We start from the raw sequence: 19,578 nt of genomic DNA, 5'->3' as shown, positions 1-19,578 counted from the left end.
CCCCAAAAAAAAAACCTATGTAAAAAAAAAAAAAAAAAAAAACTTTATACTTAAGTTGGGCGATGGTCAGTTTACTTCTAGCCTAGCAGTTAGTAGCTCTCCGTAATCGTTCATTTGCATTCAAGGAAGGCTTTCCTGGTGCTGCATCTATTTCCTTTTTCTATCAACGACTCATTCTTTGAGGCAAGGGAAATCTGTGCCGACGGCACGCAGAGGTAACCAGTACAGTAGGCTCACGATAATTCAAACTCGGATATTTCATACTGAGATGCACTTCTCTCCGAGCACCGGTGCACTGCAGAGGAAAGACCCGCGGAGCTTGCATCCGCGGGCGTTGCTTCTTTGCAGTGCACCAAACAATGCTCGTTGAGAAGCACAGTCAATGGGGCACCAGCGAGGCACTAAGAGCCATGAAGACGGGCACCACGCGGAAATTCCCACCGCAACTTGCGCGGATGCTGTGACTGGCAGAACTTGTCACAGTATGCGTGGAAGTTGTTGTAAAAGCAGCCGTGCGGTGCCCCTTTTCGTTGCTCATGCGCCCCCTGCTTAATAGTCCACATTAGACAACTTCTTGGCCTCATCAACAAGCTTAACTTTGTTTTGAGTTATCATGTGTGGTCTAAAGAGTTTCCAATAAACAACATTCTTGAAAGATAAATAAACTTGGCATACAATTCACAAATGTTTCATGTGTGGCATACCTGCTGATTATCGGTAGGCTTATGTAGAGGAAATCGTCAAATATCTGCTTTGTAGGTGTAGCCATTCACATGGCAAATCATAACTTTATCTTGCATCATATTTAGATAATTTTCTTACAATTAACAAAAAAAAAAAGAAGTGGCTTCCAGGAGTTTGAATAATTGGGAGTCTACTGTGCCCCAGGCCACGGTCCCTGCAATAAAATGTTTCAGTGTGTCTGTATACACACCCAAACTAACACATTTACACACACTAGAATGAGTGAAAATGTGCATATCTGTTATTGCCGGGTTGACATTCAAGTTGAAACAATCAACAGCCTAACTCTCTTCCTTCACTGCCATAATGCGGCTTATGTTTTACTTCACTGACTGTGTGCAGTGAAACTAACTGCACCCTACCCATTATGTCACACCCCACCTCAAAGCAACGACATCCAGACAGATGATTGACCAAAAAATGCTACCTCTTTTTTTAAGGGTTTTGTTTCCAGTTGGGATAAAGTAGTAGTTCATTCGCAACCTATCTTCCAACCTGATCAGACTATAAAACCTAGAAATTTGCGGCAGATTCATACGGAATCTCCTCCCTAGCAGAAATCGACTCACTTGAACGTCGACATTTGCGAGCAGATTAAAGACTAAATAAACGTTACCCTGATCCTTTACCTCTAGCCCACAGTCTAAAGGCCAGCAGAATGGTCTTCTGCGAGGCAGAAAACCGGCTCCCAGTTTCCTTCTCTCCATTCCCTCTCGTGCCATTCTCTCTCTCTCTCTCCTCTCCTCCCCCCTCTCCCCCCCCCCCCCCCCCAGGAGTGGGTCTGTCAGCTGCTCCCAGAAGAAAGGAACAGGGTTTCCCTCTTTCATAAATGAAACAGAGTTGAGGGGCAGTTGCCTCCTTACTGGCTGCTCGTCAGGCTCCAAATGCAACAACCAAGGATCCCAGTGTCTTTGGCGTCGCGGAGAGCACCGAAAGTCGGCCTTTGGAACTCACCCTGAGGCAGATCTGCATGAGGGTGTCGAGGTGCGGCCTGAAGAAGCGGGGGCAGGCTTCCGCCAGGTCCACGAAGCACTTCACCACGTTATCGTCCTCGAGCGCCTCTATGCTCTCCGACAGGATCTGGAATGGGGCAGAGAAACCTCAGACTTTTGTCCGTCCAGCATGCTTCCTTCCTTTTTGCTGGTAATGCAGTATGTATCTTAACAACAGCAAAGTTTGGATTTGCACAGTCACTGCTTTGCTTCAGCAGCACCGCGTCGCTGTAAGCTAGATTTAGAGGGACATATATAGGGGGACACCCTTATGGGTCACCTGGTCGTGCAACCCCGTGACATGCGTCGGGCCACGCCATGTCACGTAGGGTTGGGTCATGCGATATCACAGTGCCAAGTCGTAGCGTCGCGAGACTTCACAATACCAACAACACTTGGGTAAATTTAGTAACACTGCATGTCAAGTGTGGTGGAAGAGGACATTTAACGACCACACTGCATGACGTCAAGTCATGTGACACGACGTCGTCACGCTGCTCAGATTTTGCGTAATGATTGCCAATGCTTTCTGCATACAATACGTTTGGGCAATACATCAAAAGGAAGCTTTTTTTTTTTTTTTTTCAGTTTGGTATATTTTGTTAGGAATTATAAGACCTTACACTCGATCTGCGATTTTCAACAGAATGTACAGTCAAACACGTCTATATCGAACTCGCAAAAAACCGTCTACCAACTCAATATAGCGGGTAATTCGATTTATAAAATTTTTTATGAATTTGACAACAAACAAGCATGCCACATCCAGAAAAGTTGTTTACTCACGAGGGATGCACCACGTGACTATTTAGTGGCCGTTTCATTTTTCAAGGTTCATCGTCTCACCCCCTCCCTACTCCCTCTGCAAGAGAAACTTTTCTTCTCCTGAGCGGCCGACGCGGCCGTGCGGAAGGAAAAAAGCCGGCTTGCAGAGCGAAACGGCGCTCTTGGCAGTTCGATCCATCGGGAGACGCTGCAATGTCCGTTCCATGTAACCACATTTTTTGCTACGCATTTTCATTGCAGCTACTAGTCTGTTCATAAGCTGTTTGATACAAGGGATAGTTCTAATTAACTGGGTTCAATATAATCGGGTTTGACTGTACTTGGATTGAAGAAGCCTGTTTGCCAGTGAGAGGCAGCACATTTCTTTTGAATAAACAATGAGAACGCCAGAGGACAGGTCACCTGCAGCATCACAGGGAGTGAGTCTGCAAACATCCTCTGGATGGCCGTCTCCTTCTCGTGGACCAGGAGGAAGGCCGACACGGCCCTCACGGCCGCAAATCTCACCTGCACCAAAGAAAACGAGGCGCCTTGATTGAGATTTTTCATAAGCGCTGCAGTCCGGGACACTTTATGGTGACAGACTAGGTCACGGCGCAATGCCAAACAAAATAGGAATGTGCACAATCCTTTGAAGCTACTATTCAAGAGTAAAAAGGTTGGTGTAAAAATGGTGCACACGACTTATGGAAACGTCTTTACATTTTACTGTTTTGATTGACATGACGTGACGTTTGTAGCTGAAGCAACAATAAGCCGAAAAGTGCTGTCCACTGTAATCAACTGCCTTGGCTCAGAAAATGAGTGCGGGAGTACAATACTAGCAGCTCAAATGGCTTATTGTTTAAAACTTACAGGTAAACAATAAAAACGTTCAGCCTTTCCACTCTCGTGAAGAAGGAAGACCAGCGGAGCTGTACTCAATATACTGGGTGCTGCTTCTTCATCGTCGTCTGTTTTTCGCACTGTTTCCTACGATGAATTCCCACCAATGCGCCCGACTATCCATTCTTCTATTATAGCTGGAAAGGTTGCCACCATCCATGAGCGGCGGCGAAAACCATACTGGTTGTGTGCCTGCCGTCGTCACTTATAGATGGCGTAGCTATCCAGGTAGGTTTGTGTCAAGATACACGGACACGATCCTGGGGAACCTAACCCTTAACAGCTCCGCTGTAAAAACGTTACTCCTATGACACTCCTGTTCAAAATGGGCACAAAAGGTTTATGCAATTACCACTCCCATAAAAAAGTATCCGGCAGAAACAACAGAAACGGGCAAGGACTCATCACTATTCTCAAACTCCCAGTGCGACTAATATAAAACACTGACTCAACCTCTTGCCATATTGCTGAGGAAGATTTATTACTCACACATTAGTTTCTCACAAATTTTATCATTGTTCGTCTTTCGAAGACTCATTCATCCAGATGGCTCATCGCATTTCTTCTAATACAGTATAGACCACTTACAACGTAACCGCTTATAGTGCAGGACCGGGTATAACGCGGCTTTTTTAAACCACCGGTTCGCCTCCCATAGAACTCCATGTATTTACATACCGCATAAAATGCAGGCGCGCGAAGGGAAATACCGGTTATAGTGCGGTTTGTGGAAGAGCCCGGCGGCCGTGCCGACTGACCGGCGCAGCGAGCACGCTTCCCTTTGCGGCGCTAGATAACGGCGCGAGCCGCGAGCGGCACTCGCGGGGCAAGGAGGTTGCTCGAAGAAACCGGGAGATGCGGAGAGAGAGGCTTCAGTTGCCATAGCGACGGAGGGACGCATGCACGTGTCGTTCTCGTGCGCGCGTCTCTCCGCTGCGATGGTTGGAAACAACCGCAACGACAGACCAATCGCAGGTCGAGGAGAAGTGTCCGCGCGCGTTGCATGCCGGCAGTGCGTACACACTATTGGCTCTCTCCTTTCCCCCCCAACCTCTATTACAACGCTTCTCCTCCTCTACGGTCGCGGGCCGGCTGCGTCTATCCGCAAACATGACGTTGGTTTTGATCGTCGACGTAGATGGCGTGATGGAGGCTCATCGTTCCGCGTAAAAGCGCTACCCTTGACTGTGAATTTTCGTTGTGTGTCGTTATGATAACCCAGCACGTACTAGAAGGGAAGATCCACCTACTCGTGCGGCGATGTCGTGGCGGCACTCTCAAGACGGCAGAAACGCCCGTGTCGTCGTGTTTGTTTACTTCCGACTAGAGTGGTGCTTTCTGTGTTTTCCAACATCGCCCGGATTTCTTATTTGGAGCATTTCATGCCTGTGCTCAAGTTGAAGGTATTACTGGCGCGTACCGTATAAAGGATGCGAATTTTCACGTGTTGCTATCACCGGAGATAAGTGATTAGGGTTAGCAATCCTGAACGCTCGCAACGTCCGTCCGCAACCCGCGACGCTGTTAAAAGGCTGCGCCAGGCAAAAGTCGCTCATTTCTTTCAAAATGTGTGACACACTTGAGACAGAACTGTTCTAGTCTGGTGAAATAAAGACTTTCCCCAAACTAAGCTTTATTTTTCACCTAACATAAAGTAAATTCTTTTACAAAGGTAAGTAGTCTCATGGCATGTATTTTGGCCTGAAAAATTTATGTTTTGGTCATAACGCGGTACCGCTTATAGTGCGGATTTTTGCGACTCCCGCGACATACGTTATATGCGGTCTACACTGTATAGGCAATTATCTTGAGGTTTGTCCCACCTTTGCCCGCACTAACATGTTGAAACAGACCCCCTTCTACCTTGCCATCTCCAAACGAAATAGCCTGCCCAATGACATCACATCAATGACTTCTCCCGAGATGTTCATCAGTGCATTACATAACACGTAACGGCTTTTGAAGATGTTTGACACTCTTTTCTTTAATTACGGCAATCACCAGTGTGCATGTGTGTTATTTTTTTAATCACTTGACGATATTGTACATTAACATTTGTTTGTGAAAATTTTCCTCCTAGGTAATGTCTGATGGGGCCTTTAGGGTGAATAAATAAATAAATAAATAAAATATGAGCTGGGATCAAGGGGAGAGTGAGACTTGCATTCTGGTTGGTTGTGTCTGCCAGGCTCTGGACCAGCATTTGACGTATCATGTCCAAGTAGCGGCTCTGCTGGTTGCCGAAGATGCCCGGCACCGACCTGGAACAGGGGAGACCCAAATGTAGTTCAGGTTCTCTTTAGGTCGGTCAACCCTAGCATTTCGTTACGACTGAAGCTTGGGCTAGTTGGTTGATCATGTCTAAAACTGTGAGTATAACACATACAGTGGTGCTACTGCCGAGACCAGATTTGGAGCAATTTTTGGAGCACCCAAATATTAATTTTGGAGCAGTTTGGAGCACCAAAATATTTATTTTCGAGCAGTTTAGATCACCTAAATGTGAATTTTGTAGCACTCTGGAGCACCTAAATAGAAATTTCTGGAACACTTTTGAGCACTTATGTACCAAGTCTATTATTCAAGAAAACCTAGGTGTAGACTGACACTTTTCGATGCTGCTAAGTGTTACATTGGTAAGTTTTTCAAACAAGTATGATATATTGATTGCAGAAAGACATCAAAAATGAGAAAATCAACACCTTTCAGAAAAAGTTTGCGGGGAACTAGGAGGCACTACCTTCGCAATAAAATGGATGACAAACCGGCTCATCTGTAACTTATTACACCTTGTTCATTTCAAACACAAAGAGCTTATCAAACTGCTCATCTAGCATATATCACCTGGTTTATTTCAAACACCATGAGCTTGTCAAAAGCCTGCTCTTTTAAGTCTCATAGCTTTTCATTCAGACCTGCATGCTTGGTCATATTTTCAGCAAGACTTGCGTTTGCTTTGGCCAAAAGCACCTGCCCAGATTCAATTTCCCCCAGGTTTCTGCAAGCCAATCAAGTCCTGATCAGTCCCTGGGCACGCTCCAGCATTGCCTTTGACGATCCTAAGCGCCTTTCCCAGCACCGCTTTTCTTCCTCAAGCTTGATCTTTTTTTCCAATAATGGCTCACTCGCTTTTCTTTTTTTGTCTGTTCCGGTTGTTAACCTCCCGTTGGAGACGCTCCAAGTAGGTCCTGTGTGAATGTGTGAACGCACAGATTATCTATGGCAAAAAAAAACATACTGAATAAGTCTCCGGAAACACCTCCGAGTGCGTCAAAAACGTCCAGCAGACTTTGCAGCCAGATACGATGAGAGCCCCAAAGCTCTCATCGTAAAGGTTTACCGTTCTTCATATCGCCGGTCCGCACCGTCCTGTCCTCACGAAAATCGTCCGTTCTCACAGGCGCACTAAGGCGGCTGCTATGACGTAATGAACCCTTCAACTGAAAAATGGAACAAGCACCTACGACAGCGGCGCTCGCCAAGGAGAGTAAAGGAGAGTTCCCACCGGTGATGCGATCTAGTCGCGCAATAATTTCAATCGCAAAAGCGACCATCACAGGCGAAAAGCGACGCGATCCAGCAGTCGCTTGCTAAACCAACGCTTTGCGATGTGACTTAGTCGCGGAGCGGATGAGCCAATCAACGGCATTCGGAGCGCGAGTTTTCGAAAACTGACTCGCCAACGAATGCGGCGCAGCCGCTAGGTGTCCTCCGGTTTGTTGCAGTAAAGTTCACCTTGACTAGGATAGGTGGCGCTAGACGCCACCCAATTCCCATCACCCGATTTTGGAGCAGTTTGGTGCAATTTCAAGCATTTTTGCAAATTTTTATCAGGATGGCGCAGGAAAACCTCTTCGGTGCAAAATGGCACAATTGGAGCAGGAGTGGAAGCCCTGCACATACAAAAAAAAAAGCCTAGGAGACAACACTCAGTGCTTTTGACTAGTGTAGCTATATCCCCAACTCCAAGAGATGGAAAGTCACTTGTTGATAAGGTAGATTGTGTGTGAGCGTCTATACAAAAGCATCCTCTAGGATATGAGACAATCGGAGAATGCTTTTTGGGCCCCTCTAGACGTTGCCCCCTTCGCAACAATGAGAGCCCAGGCAACGCCCGACACTCACGTGAAGATTTGTAGTGCAGACTCCCGCAGGACGGGACTGGAAGCGCTGGCACACGTGAACAGGAACTTGAGGAACTCGGGCCAGTGGTTGTTGGCGTCATCGTCTGCACAAGGACACCTTGCAATTGCACGGCTTGGACCACTTACCAACTGGCAATGGAGCACCCGCAATGATCAAACTCATATATCACCGGGTATACATTGTACAAAAACCGCCAAATAAATTTGCGAAAGACAAAAGCATACAACAATAATGCCACTGGTGTGTCAAACCTGAATATGACCTTCTGCAAGTTCGAACCAAATTCTAAGATTTGTATCATATGAATGCTATCAAGTTTTAGTTATCAATGAGTTGTGAGCGAGTAAGTTACCCTCCTACTCCCCCACCCCTTACGGTGCCTGTAACATACCTCGAACCAGTGTTTAAAGGGACAATGAAGACAATATCATTTAATTTCTTTTAAATGGTGTTATTAGGCTTCTTGGGAACCTAGCATGCTGCTCAATTTTTTGTAGACATTTGTGACGCGTATTTCTGTGCCTACAAAAGAAGTAAAGAAACCGAAACTGAACTATCTCCATTCTCACTTCTGGGCCTTCGAAAACGGAGGTGACGTAGGGAGTGACGTCAAGTGTGAATAGCCGGTATCGGTAGTACCTAGGAGGTCGAGACTCTAGTTACCGCAGTGCGTTATAGCAGCGTGGCGGCGCGGTCATTTAGTCGAATCTGTCAACATGGACGACAATGCCGCTCTCGCGAGCGAGTTCGGGCTTCCGTTCAGTGACCTAACACCAACGGAACAAGAGTAAGTGTGAGGCGGCCTCTGCCATCACCCGATGGAGACCACCCAACCGGCAACAAGCAGCCCACAGGCTCCGTAGAGCGGTGCGTTGCCGAAGGACAGGGACGCGGGGGACATGTTGAGGGGAAAGCAGCAGTGATCCGGCCGTTCCGGGAACCAGTTCCTCCGCGGGGGATGCTCTCCCCAAGAAGGAGAAAATAAACAGCACCATTTCCGGTTTTCACCAAAGTCGGACGTCCTCTTTTCGTTGCCAAAGAACACGAACAGCAACCCACACGTGAAAACTAGCGTCGCCCGAACGAATACTGGTCTTCAGTCGATCGTTAGAACAGCCATCTACAGCGCACAAATTTGGCATGACTACCATTTTGCAGAATGTTTCGAGAACCGTGTTCCCAAAGTAAATACGACACCAACATCTGAAACCAGAACCGAGCGTCTCCCGCGTGTTCTTTTTTATTTTATTTTGTTTGCCCATAGTTGCCCGTTTCGCGTCCAGCATAGCAAAGAAAAAAACAATCATGCTGTTTTATTTACGGTTTAGGAACCATTTCCGATTTGATATATACTGTTCATTGTTATTCAAGCGGAAATTAGAACAGTATTCCTAAAAATCGTAAACCAAAACGTGACCGAGGGCACGTCTCTTGTTTCGACCAATCGCTGATGCGTCTCTTGTGACGTCGCGCTTCTTGGCCCCGCATCGGTCACGTGAGCTCTGCTTCTCCTGGCTTCTCCCGCAACTCTTAGGACGTCGCCCCAGTCGAGCCCGGTACGATTATTACCGCGACTGTTTATTTGATTTGAGCAACACACAAGCGCCGGTTTTGGCTGAAATTTGGGCAAAGTGGCCCGAGACGTGCCTGGAACCCAGTTCAATCACCAAAAAGATATCCGAAATTGCCTTTATTGTCCCTTTAAGGCATCCTCATTTCTGGTTCCTTGATTTCTGCCTAATGAAATCACACATAACAGAAAGTCGACTGCTGCAATCTTAGCGGTGCCACGGGATACAGCAGACGCCGTTTCTGCTATAGACATACCTGCCAACCTGTGGACTTTCAAATTCGTAAAAGTCGCGCGGCTGCGGTGGGGGGGGTTACGCGAAGCGATGTGCAGCTTCATGTCAGCCTAGCCAGCGTGCGAAACGCTTGCATCACATGTGCACGTGCTACACAATCCAAACTTCTCTCGCTTTTTGGGCGGCACGAAGCACGGAAATTTCGACGTGTAGGACTTCAGGAACACCTAAAAATACAGTTTTTGAGGTTTCGAGTTCGGCATTGCACCGCGAAGCCACAGTGACCAGAAAAATGCTACAGTTAAGGTCCGTTCACATTCTTGCGACCGAGTAAGACTGAGAGAGGCCAGACCGGTTTTTAAGACTCTTGCGACCCCTCAGGACCAGCTCCATTGCAGCGCATCCGGTCCTAAGAAGTCGCGAAAGGCTTAAAAACCGGTCTGGCCTCTCTCCGTCTTACTCGGTCGCAAGTGTGTGAACGGCGCTTTACACGTGCAACAAACACAGACGCCGAAATTCTCGCCTCAAACTGGCCGAAACAATGAGGCCCAACAACGTCTGAACACGCTGAACCAACGTGCACCTGTGCACCGCCAAACAGACGAACAAAGGCTTTGAGCTTTGGATTGGTTTTCGATCCGTGGCCACCGGATAGACGGATAGTAAAAACCACAACGCTGCTGTGGACGGTAACTATCGCCTTCTTCTGGCGGTGCAAGATACTGCTAACAACGGAGTTACAAAAACAACAACAAAAAAAATTGAAAAAATATATATATATTTTTTGTAAGATTTGAAGCAAGATTCGTAAAATTAGTCCCAATTCGTACATTTTACGAAAAATTCGGAAGAGTTGGCAGGTATGTATAGGCCACTCTCCAGTCTGAAATTTCATGGAAGCTTCCAGAGCCAGTAGTTGATACACCACAACGACAGCGACACTTGCGTCCACTCGCCTTTTTCACCAGCAGGAAGGCCACGCCGGCTCTTACAATGTGATTTGTTGCTGCTTCGAGACTACTTTCGACAGACGGGTGAAATATTACGCTGAACACCGGGGTCGAAGATGTGTTCTAGGTTCCATACCGAGGAGTCTGAAACATGTCTTAGACTGCCGCGTTTGGAGTCCCATACCACCCACGAATCGAAGGTAGTCTCAAAGTGGCAACAAATGACGTCGCGGAAGTCGCCACATAGGGGCGTCCGACGTTGCGATTATGGCGCTTTGCGCCTAGAGTTCTAGCAAAAAAACACGAGAAAACGTAAATATCGCCGTCGATTTGGGCGTACTAACAACTCCCGGCTGCCAAAGCTTCCATAGACCGCAGAACCTCGGAGCAACCTGCGGCAGAACAAGTGCCCGCTACATCCAACTCTGCCGCCGTCCCACCGCCTGAATCGTAGCAGGCAACAGCATGAAACGAGTATGACGTCGCGGGGAGGAAATAGAGGGACCGCAAACGAGGAGGAGGGGGAAGACAGACCAGCCAAAAACGCGTCCCAGGCGCCGTGCCCTTTGTCAGAGGCAACGGGGGAAACCCGGCACTCACCAAGCAGCTTGCGTGCCAGCTCCGCGGCACACTCGCACACCCTCTTGCGCAGGGTGTTGCTGGTCTCGTTCTGGATGCTGAGCAGCAGCTGGTCCTTGAGTTGGGCCTGGGCCTCCGGCGGCAGCTCGGGGAAGCACTTGTCGAAGTCCGTCGAGAAGAGGCGCCGGAGGAGCACTGCCGCCAGGACCCGCACCTGCTCCTCCGCCGCCTGGTTCACCAGGGCCCCCAGCAGGAACAGGGCCCGGCTGCCCGCGGGGAGCCCGTCGTACGCCGTCTGCAACAGTGAGGAGGGTCTGGGGGTGCCCAACCGACAGAGGGCATCTACCGGGGAGGGGATCCGACCCTCGCGCTCGTAGCGGCGAAGAACTAAACCCGTGGGGAACCCGTGAATTGTAGCTAAAATAAGTATGCCAATTTTACATCAGAATTAATTTAAAACATTTCGCCTCCCATGCGGGAGGCACCATTTATAGTTAGAGAGCAGGTGCTCTTGCACGTGCTCTGCAACTACCAATGATGCCTCCCGGACGGGAGGCGGAACATTGAATGAATTTTGTTTCGTCTGTTATGTAGACTTGGCGTAGTTATTTTGGTTATAACGTCTTCCAGGCTTCTGGATTATTTTTGGAACTGTTTGTGCTTCTGATGCAGTGCCCAACCAACGTAACTGAACGCTGCGTCGGCGTTTACCTGGGGCTCGCATTCACTCGGTGAAGCACTGACAGGCACTTTTCGAAAGTATGCGCCATCTAGTAGCTGCTATGCCAATTATTGCAGTCCGCCATTGTCAGTGATGCGATTGGCCTAAGTTGTTATGGGGCACCTTTCGGAGCAGCCAAAACAGTGTTTTTGAGCAGCAAAAAAGGCCTTTGGAGCAGCCAAAACAGTGTTTCGGAGCAGCAAAAAGTGGCTTTTAGAGCGCAGCTCTTAGGGGCCCGTTCCCGGCTTGAGCGGCGTCGCCGTCGCCGTCGCCGTCGGCGTAACCGCGCGGTGCATTATGGGTAAATTTCCCCGCTAAATCTAGCGGAAAAAATTTCCCCGCTAAATCTAGCGGAAAAATTTCCCGCTAAATCTAGCGGAAAAAATTTCCCCGCTAAATCTAGCGGAAAAAATTTCCCCGCTAAATCTAGCGGAAAAATTTCCCCGTCAAATCTAGCGGAAAAAATTTTCCCGCTAAATCTAGCGGAAAACTTTCCCCGCTAAATCTAGCGGAAAAAATTTCCCCGCTAAATCTAGCGGAAAAATTTCCCCGCTAAATCTAGCGGGAAAATTTCCCCGTCAAATCTAGCGGAAAAAATTTTCCCGCTAAATCTAGCGGAAAACTTTCCCCGCTAAATCCTAGCGGAAAAAATTTCCCCGCTAAATGTAGCGGGAAACATTTCCCCGCTAAATCTAGCGGAAAACTTTCCCCGCTAAATCTAGAGGAAAAAATTTCCCCGCTAAATCTAGCGGGAAAATTTCCCCGCTAAATCTAGCGGAAAAAATTTCCCCGCTAAATCTAGCGGAAAAAATTTCCCCGCTAAATCTAGCGGAAAACTTTCCCCGCTAAATCTAGCGGAAAAAATTTCCCCGCTAAATCTAGCGGAAAAATTTTGGTCACGTGACCCCCTCCCGAGGTCACGTGACCTCTGAGGGGGCACGTGACCCGACCCGACCCCCCCCCCCCCCGAGAACACGTGGCCCTCAGTACCCTCCCCTCCTCCTCCTCAAGAGCTGCGCTCCAATTCGGCGTTACAGGGAGTGGTAAACGGCTTTCACTTTTTGAGCAGATATCCTTAGAAAATTATATATATTTGTTTTAAGTGCTGGAAAAATGAAGGGCACATTGCTCGCCGCAATAAACAAATGGTCAAGTTAGACCACTTGGGAGTCTTTCAACATGTTAACTGAGATGCCAATGACATGACACATATTCCATTGCTACAGTTAAATGATACATATATATGTACCCGCTATAGATACAAAACTGCACATATTAAATTTATCTAAAAATGACCACCTCAGTAGTAAATGCCAAAGGATAAAGTTGACTAGTTATATAATAAATTGAAGCAGTCTCCTACTAATGGAACATGCAACTGTTGCAGTGCAATGCGAAACTGTACACAAGAAAGGGTGCAGTATACCTAGCGGGTTCTTTTCCTTATGCATTTTGAAACATTCTGCAAGGCTGCTGTAAGCCTCGCTTTGCCTTCGGAAAGTATTGAATGTCCACTTTCAATGTCTCCAAGGAGACATTGCGACATCCCACAAGTGTACAGTGCTGTACGCTTTGCCGAGCAGTTCCGAAAAACTGCTTGCCACCGTTTTACTGGTTCCCGACGTGCCAGATTTTCGTCAAAAGCAAGCCAACGTAAACCAATAAATTGCAAGCGTCCCAGCTGGGGCCTCTGTCGTGCAATCATGTTCGTATGCATGTGAGCGCAACTTCGCCAGCCTACGGTTGCACGCCCTTCGCCATGCGAGCGGAGACGGCTGTTCGATCGAAACTGAAACCATGCCACTCCACTCCGTCGCCAACTGGTTCCCAAAATCGTATGCAAAATGTTAACGGCCCAGCATACGACTAAAAACGGCACAGCATACGACTAAAAACGGTCCAGCGGCGTGTTCTTGCCAGGCCGGCAGGCGAGGTACAAGCTAAACACACAGAAAAAAAGCGCACTGATGCTACACATCGAGAGTCAGGGTCAAAAAATTATTGGAGGGCTTCGTGCAACGACTGAACTCTACACAAACAAGCGTGCTGTGTGGGTTCAGTGTGCAGACATTGAGTTTTTTGCTTTAGCTCACTTCTCTTCACCAACATCCTTTCGCGGCAGACTCTTCATGTACCAGGGTCCCCCTCAAAAGAAAGCCCACCGGGAGAAACCTAGGTAATCAATACTTCAACACAGCAGTCCGAGTTAAAGAGGGATTTTTGTACTAACGGATGATTTAAAGAAGAACAGGAATGTTGATGACCTTGCGGCGGTCCTTACATTTCAGTTTCGAAAGCGCCATATCTGCAGCGACGTGGGGACGGCAACACCTGACGTCGTGCAACCACGGTCACAGGTAGGCAGGGACCAAATATAGTTTTCCCACGGCCGTTGCTTTCAGGAGCGAGTGCTTCAGCTCACAAAGTAACTCCTGCCACGCAAAAACGTGGTTTCGTTTCAAAACATGACAGCATGGCTGGTACCCGACACGCTAGCGTCGGAGCGCCCGCACAGGCTTGCATCTACCGTTACAAAAAATTTGAAAAGACGCGAGGAGAGACCCACGACACGACGAAAGCGCGAAATGCGAGACAGCAAAAAAAAATAAAAGAAAAGGAAAAACCGTGTAAGACTGGATGGACGATTGATTCAGAGTACTTTGTGCCGGGCGGTCACTTGCGCCACCTGGCTAACTCATGCTCAATTACACAATACTCAGTCTACTTTCCGTTTCGAAAGGCGACCGAAATTGGTCCTTTGGGCGCAGGCTTGACGCAGATTACCCATATTTCGGCAAAATGTAGCAGGTTGTATCAGGGTTAGCCCCTTGGCACAGTTTGGTGCGAATGGCACAGCAATCACATCACTGCATTGTTCAGGCACACATTTTGAGCATGTATTGGGCGCAAGGACTGTCGGCGTAAACTTGGCCCGGCACGTATCGAGAGCTGCGACGGTGTTTGGCGAGAACGCGGAACCAATCACGCGCTTTGTGCCCAATGGGCGGATGCTAACGACCGGGTCCATATCACAAGAGCGAATGACATTTTAGCGAACGGCGACATTTGAGCGAATGGTCGTTTTAGCGAATAACGGGGGCGCGCGTTAACCCATCCGTCGCGCTGCGCTTTACGCCGCTTCGCGGCGACAGTCTGCGGCAACTCATTACAAAAATGTGAACCCATTTGGCCCACCCGAAAAGGCCGCTTTGCGGCGTCCGACTATTCGCTATAGTGTCATTCGATGAAATGTGGGCGTTCGCTAAAACGTCATTCGATCAAGTGAGTGCCTCCCCTAACGACCGTACCCTTTATGGCGGGCGGTAACTTGCACCAACTAGCCTAGAAGCCAAGATATGACAACCTCCGATGTTGCTCAATGGGGTATTGAAAAGATTCTGTTGAACACGGGCCCTAGCCGAACACAGACTCCTCCGACCTGCACAAGGTCGAGGAAGGCGAGGTAAAGAATCCAGTCCACGGGCCGTGTTGGGAAACTACCGAGCTACATGGAAAACAAACTAGGCAAAGCAACCCCTGTACCGTAATATCCCAGGAAACACGCCATCCCGGAAAGATAGCCCAACCCTATTTTCGGCTTGATTCGCAATGTTTTTTAGGCAGTGATCATAGTGTTCGGATCAATTATGATTTCGGCGTAAATGTGGCTAGCTAGCTATGGCGGGGTATAAGGCAACATTGTTGTTGGCGACATACAGTTTTCTTGCTTCACTGTCCCTTGCCGCAATAACAAGTTTGACAGGGACACATAATTTAAGAATAAAAATTTTTAAACATTTTTAATTGCATTTTGAAAGTTAGCCCCCTCCTCATTTGCACCCGATTTTAGATGGGCTATCTCTCAGGATAATACGGTAGTTCAATCTGAAAGCCCACACTCCACTTCACCTTAAAGGGACACTGAAGTCAGCAAAAAAACTTTTGTGGGATACTCGATAGGACGCATCGTCATAAAAGGAACTTACCCCTCCCTGAAATCTTTTCAGCCGCAATATTTACTACGTCGCGAATTTATTATTTTTGACGTCCGCTCACCACGCAACATTTTTGCCCCTTTTTCGGATCAAGTTGCCTTGTAACAGTGCGGTCATTACGAGTTGGAAGCAGTTTTTACATTTCGGCATGTCGACACAAAAAAGAAGCACATCTCGGAATCGCTCCTAGAGATTCAATGCAGGCATTCTTTGGCGTCTCTAGAGGCGTCTCGCCCCTAGAGACGCCAAAGAATGCCTGCATTGCCCATGTATACAACAAAACATACTTTCCACTAAAAAATTAAAATAAAAAGCACAATATGCGATACCTAGGCTGCGAGATCCATTTTTCTGAGGAGCCATACCAAATTGTGGTTCTAGTATTAAGACACGTCGTTCCGAGATAAAAGTGCCGTATAAAAGTGTCACAATGCCCAAATGAGTCTTGCAACCTAAACACTAAGCAAAAAACTTTCTTTCCTTCAGGGATTGTGTTTTTAGGTACAAACCATGTTAAACAAAAAATTGCAGTTGTATTTCATTCTGTCGGTCAAACCATCATGTGCAAAATTGTTTTACGAGGAACGCACCGTATGCTAACTTCAGTCTCGGCCTTCCAGGCACGTAACGCCACGGCCTATCGCAGGCGACACACCGTTCAATTTCTTTTCTTTTCGTTGTTTTCGGAGCTTTTGCAGCTGTCAATGTCTTCTCCAAGCATCTAGTCTCGAAGTCCTCTCTTGCCTCTTCAGTTTTCTTTCTTTTGTTGTTTTGTTCTATTTTCTTTTGCATATGCACTGCGTGGCTCGCAGAGCTCCAGATGCAGGTATTTTAGCAGCCTGCCAACTATGTTCAACCATGGCTGACTAGGAACGCTTCACTTTTTAAAACCAAATCAGTTAGCTTCAATAAAGCGAAAATTCAGCATTTAATTTTTTTTTTTTTTTCATTTAGTGTAGGCACATGGTGACAACGGTGACTGTAGCAGACCGACTTTATTGTGCGAAAAAAGACGGCAGTGTGGCAAAATCAGGTGCGTGTTTGGGCCCTCTTGCCATGCTTTTCAATGGCCAGAACATGAACAAAAACAGTTTGAAATAAGGACTTAACTACGATGGCCGATCTCCTCCAGCACCTAACCTTTGGACGAGCTTTTCTTGATATAATTTTTTGGGGGGCTATTTGGAGACCTCTCTTCACCCCCCTCCTCCTTCCACCCCTGGAATATGGGCCTAAAGTATCAAACTGCCTCTAAATCAACTGACCATTTTATAACTATACAAGCACCAAGGACCTTGCTGCTAGTGTAGTTGCTTGCAGGCACGTAGCCAGGATTTTGTTTCAGGGTGGGGCCCGCCCATGAAAAAATGCTGTATGAGGGGGAGGGGGGAGAGGAGGTCCCAGCAAAATGAAAGATTTCGGAGCCCAAGCCCCATGGCCCCCCCTCCGCCGCCGCCCTCCCCCCTGCGCTAGGTGCCTGGTTGCTTGTGCTGTCACCTGCAGCATTGCTTCTCTAAAGAAAATCTAAAAATAAAAGCCCCTTCGCACATGCACATCTAAGCCTTATCTTGGCTATTTACTTTTAATATATTACGCAGAAAAGGCGAACACATGCAGCACGTGTACCTACATTCCCAGATTTCACTTTGGCACTTGCATAATTTAATAAAAAGTCCATTAGTGAGACAAAAAAAAAAAAGAAGGGACAATACAATGGACTTAGATGAAGTATTTTAACTGAAGCTTTCCCATTTGGCTTGAGTCAGTGAGATTTAAGGGCTTCCAAGGCACTGAAAATTGGTTTTCAAGAAACCTTCAGTGACCCACACTGTTTGTTTGCAAAAATGATGTAGGATGTGTTCACGAAGTTACCAACCATCTTAGAACGACAGCAGGGCATCCCCAAATGATTTTTTTTAAGTTGCCCAACTTTTCCAGGTTTTTCCCCAACATTTTCAGTTAAATTTTATGACCATTACAAAAGGACGAAAGGAAGCGGTTCTGAAAATGAATCCAGGTCGGTCGAGCTCAGACTAAAAAAAGACTTCTATGGCAGTGACATTGTTTCTACGACAGGTTTTCACTTAAAAAATACAAACTGCAGAAAACTCAACACGAATCCAAGCACGTGAATGACCTGTACTCTGTTTCATACTTAGTGTGCAACGCTGTCAAAGCTTTTGGTGCGAGCATGGGGCTTGATCTTGTTGATCATTTGCACGCGTTCTCGCACAAACAGAACCATAGATGAAGCCATGCGCTCGCACCACTAGCTTTGACAGCGTTGTATGCTAAGTATGAAACGGAGTATAGGAGCTCCAAACCGGTGTAGGTTCTACAATCCAATTTTGAACAGATGGGATGTGCATGTAATGCTTGCCAGAGGACAGAGTTGCAAAGGCTATTAGCCCCGAGTGGGACCGATTAGAGTGCTGCGATCGATCGCTCGATGGTGACAAGTATCACGTGAAGAGGCCAGGTATTTTCCCCGCTGCGCTTCGTTTGCGTGCTTCAGCACAAAACAACAGAAACTATTCGCTAAGTGTATCTTGTTTTTGTTATTATGCAAAACGTGTGTAGGACAGAACCTAGAAAACAAATTCTAATACGCCAAGTGAAACTATCGGAAGTTGTGTGCAAGTTACGATGGAATCCTACGATACCTTTGTGGCCACCAGCACCGCCCAGATACTTTGCCGTGGAGACCGACGAGCATACTTCTATGTCATCTTCGCGGATTTTTCGACTCCAAGCAAACGCTCGATTCACGGGCTCCGGAGGCAGCGACAACAATCCCAACGACTTCTGCGGCAGCTCAAGTCAATGGGAAGGCCAAGCAAGGTGGGTCGGAAGGTCTAGCAAGGTGTTAGTCACTATATGGCTACGACCAGCGGCCTCGTTAAATGAATTAGTTTGCACGACCCGTTTTTTTCGGGTCGTGCAACTATCCACCGACTCCGACGAGGCGAGCTGCTCAGAATATAGGCCTAGCAGGCACCCCAACTCGGCGCAGCGTTGCTTCGTCGCAAGACCGTCTGCCTACGACCGGCTGGCGTGCTGAATGGAATATGCCCGCGCTACCCTTGTGGACCCTTCCCGTATTATAGTTTGATCGCTGACCTCAATTTTAGATTAAGAGGCGAGGTCAATCTCTTCCCCTAGTTTTCCGAGGCAGTGTTGACGAACACTCGTCGAAAAGGGACTCTCTTTAATTCTATCTTGTTTTGTGTGATATAGAGCTGAAATAAACGCCGTATGGATTACCTTCGTAACACGGTATGTACACTTTGTTATTGGTATGCCATTTTTATTCTGACAGACTGCACGTCACTGTCGAGCTATAACAGTTTGTGGGAGGTATACGTGCAATGCCGCTCCAACCTTTCTTTGCCGAGTGTCAAATCAGTATCGAGTTGCAATCGTAAAAGATCGGTCCCGAAGCGCTTACCAACAGCGCGAACACAGCACTTCCATCAAACGCAAGCGTCCGCTCCGAGTGTGAACAGGTATTTACATGGCTCTTGCTGACACTCGTAGTTCAAACATATCTTTTTTAACGTCGGCTCGCTCCTGCATCTCTGAGGCCGCGAAAAACGCTAAAGTCAAATTTGGGGGTTTTACGTGCCAAACCAACGGCGGGCATCTGGCACGCCCCAGCGGAGGACTGAGGATTAATTTCGACCACCTGGGGATCTTTTGACGTGCAACCGAAAGCTCGGTTACACAGCGTCTTCTCCGCAATAAGCCTCCGTCACATTGCGGGCACCTCGGCCGGGATTTGAACCCGCCACATGGGGATCCGTAGGCCGACGCTCTCGCCTCGGAGCCACCGAGGTGGCTGCGAAAAACGCTGCGGCAATTTGTTTCCATCTACGTCGCTTTGCAAACGACTGACACGGGCCGCCTTTTACCAACAATGACAGTTGGGTTGACTTCTGGAGTCTTCACCGGAAGACTCGCTGCACTTCCCAACAG

General features: G+C 47.7%; 1 protein-coding gene across 1 annotated transcript in view; it reads right to left on the bottom strand.

The window, feature by feature from the left end:
- Positions 1–19,578, bottom strand: part of LOC8028203 (importin-5) — a 62,311-nt gene that overhangs the window by 41,129 nt on the left and 1,604 nt on the right. The window contains exons 2-6 of the mRNA XM_042293126.1: positions 10,909–11,182; positions 7,533–7,635; positions 5,572–5,668; positions 2,925–3,029; positions 1,699–1,824 (exon numbers count right to left, since the gene is read on the bottom strand). Of these exons, the coding sequence (XP_042149060.1) occupies positions 1,699–1,824; positions 2,925–3,029; positions 5,572–5,668; positions 7,533–7,635; positions 10,909–11,182 (705 nt within the window). The remainder of the gene's footprint in view (positions 1–1,698; positions 1,825–2,924; positions 3,030–5,571; positions 5,669–7,532; positions 7,636–10,908; positions 11,183–19,578) is intronic.

This window comes from Ixodes scapularis, unplaced genomic scaffold, assembly GCF_016920785.2.
Source record: "Ixodes scapularis isolate PalLabHiFi unplaced genomic scaffold, ASM1692078v2 PGA_scaffold44__24_contigs__length_19508400, whole genome shotgun sequence".
In the NCBI taxonomy this organism is placed as follows: domain Eukaryota; kingdom Metazoa; phylum Arthropoda; class Arachnida; order Ixodida; family Ixodidae; genus Ixodes; species Ixodes scapularis.
Note: the sequence above shows the minus strand (reverse complement) of the source record. Positions and strands in the feature narration are given on the sequence as shown.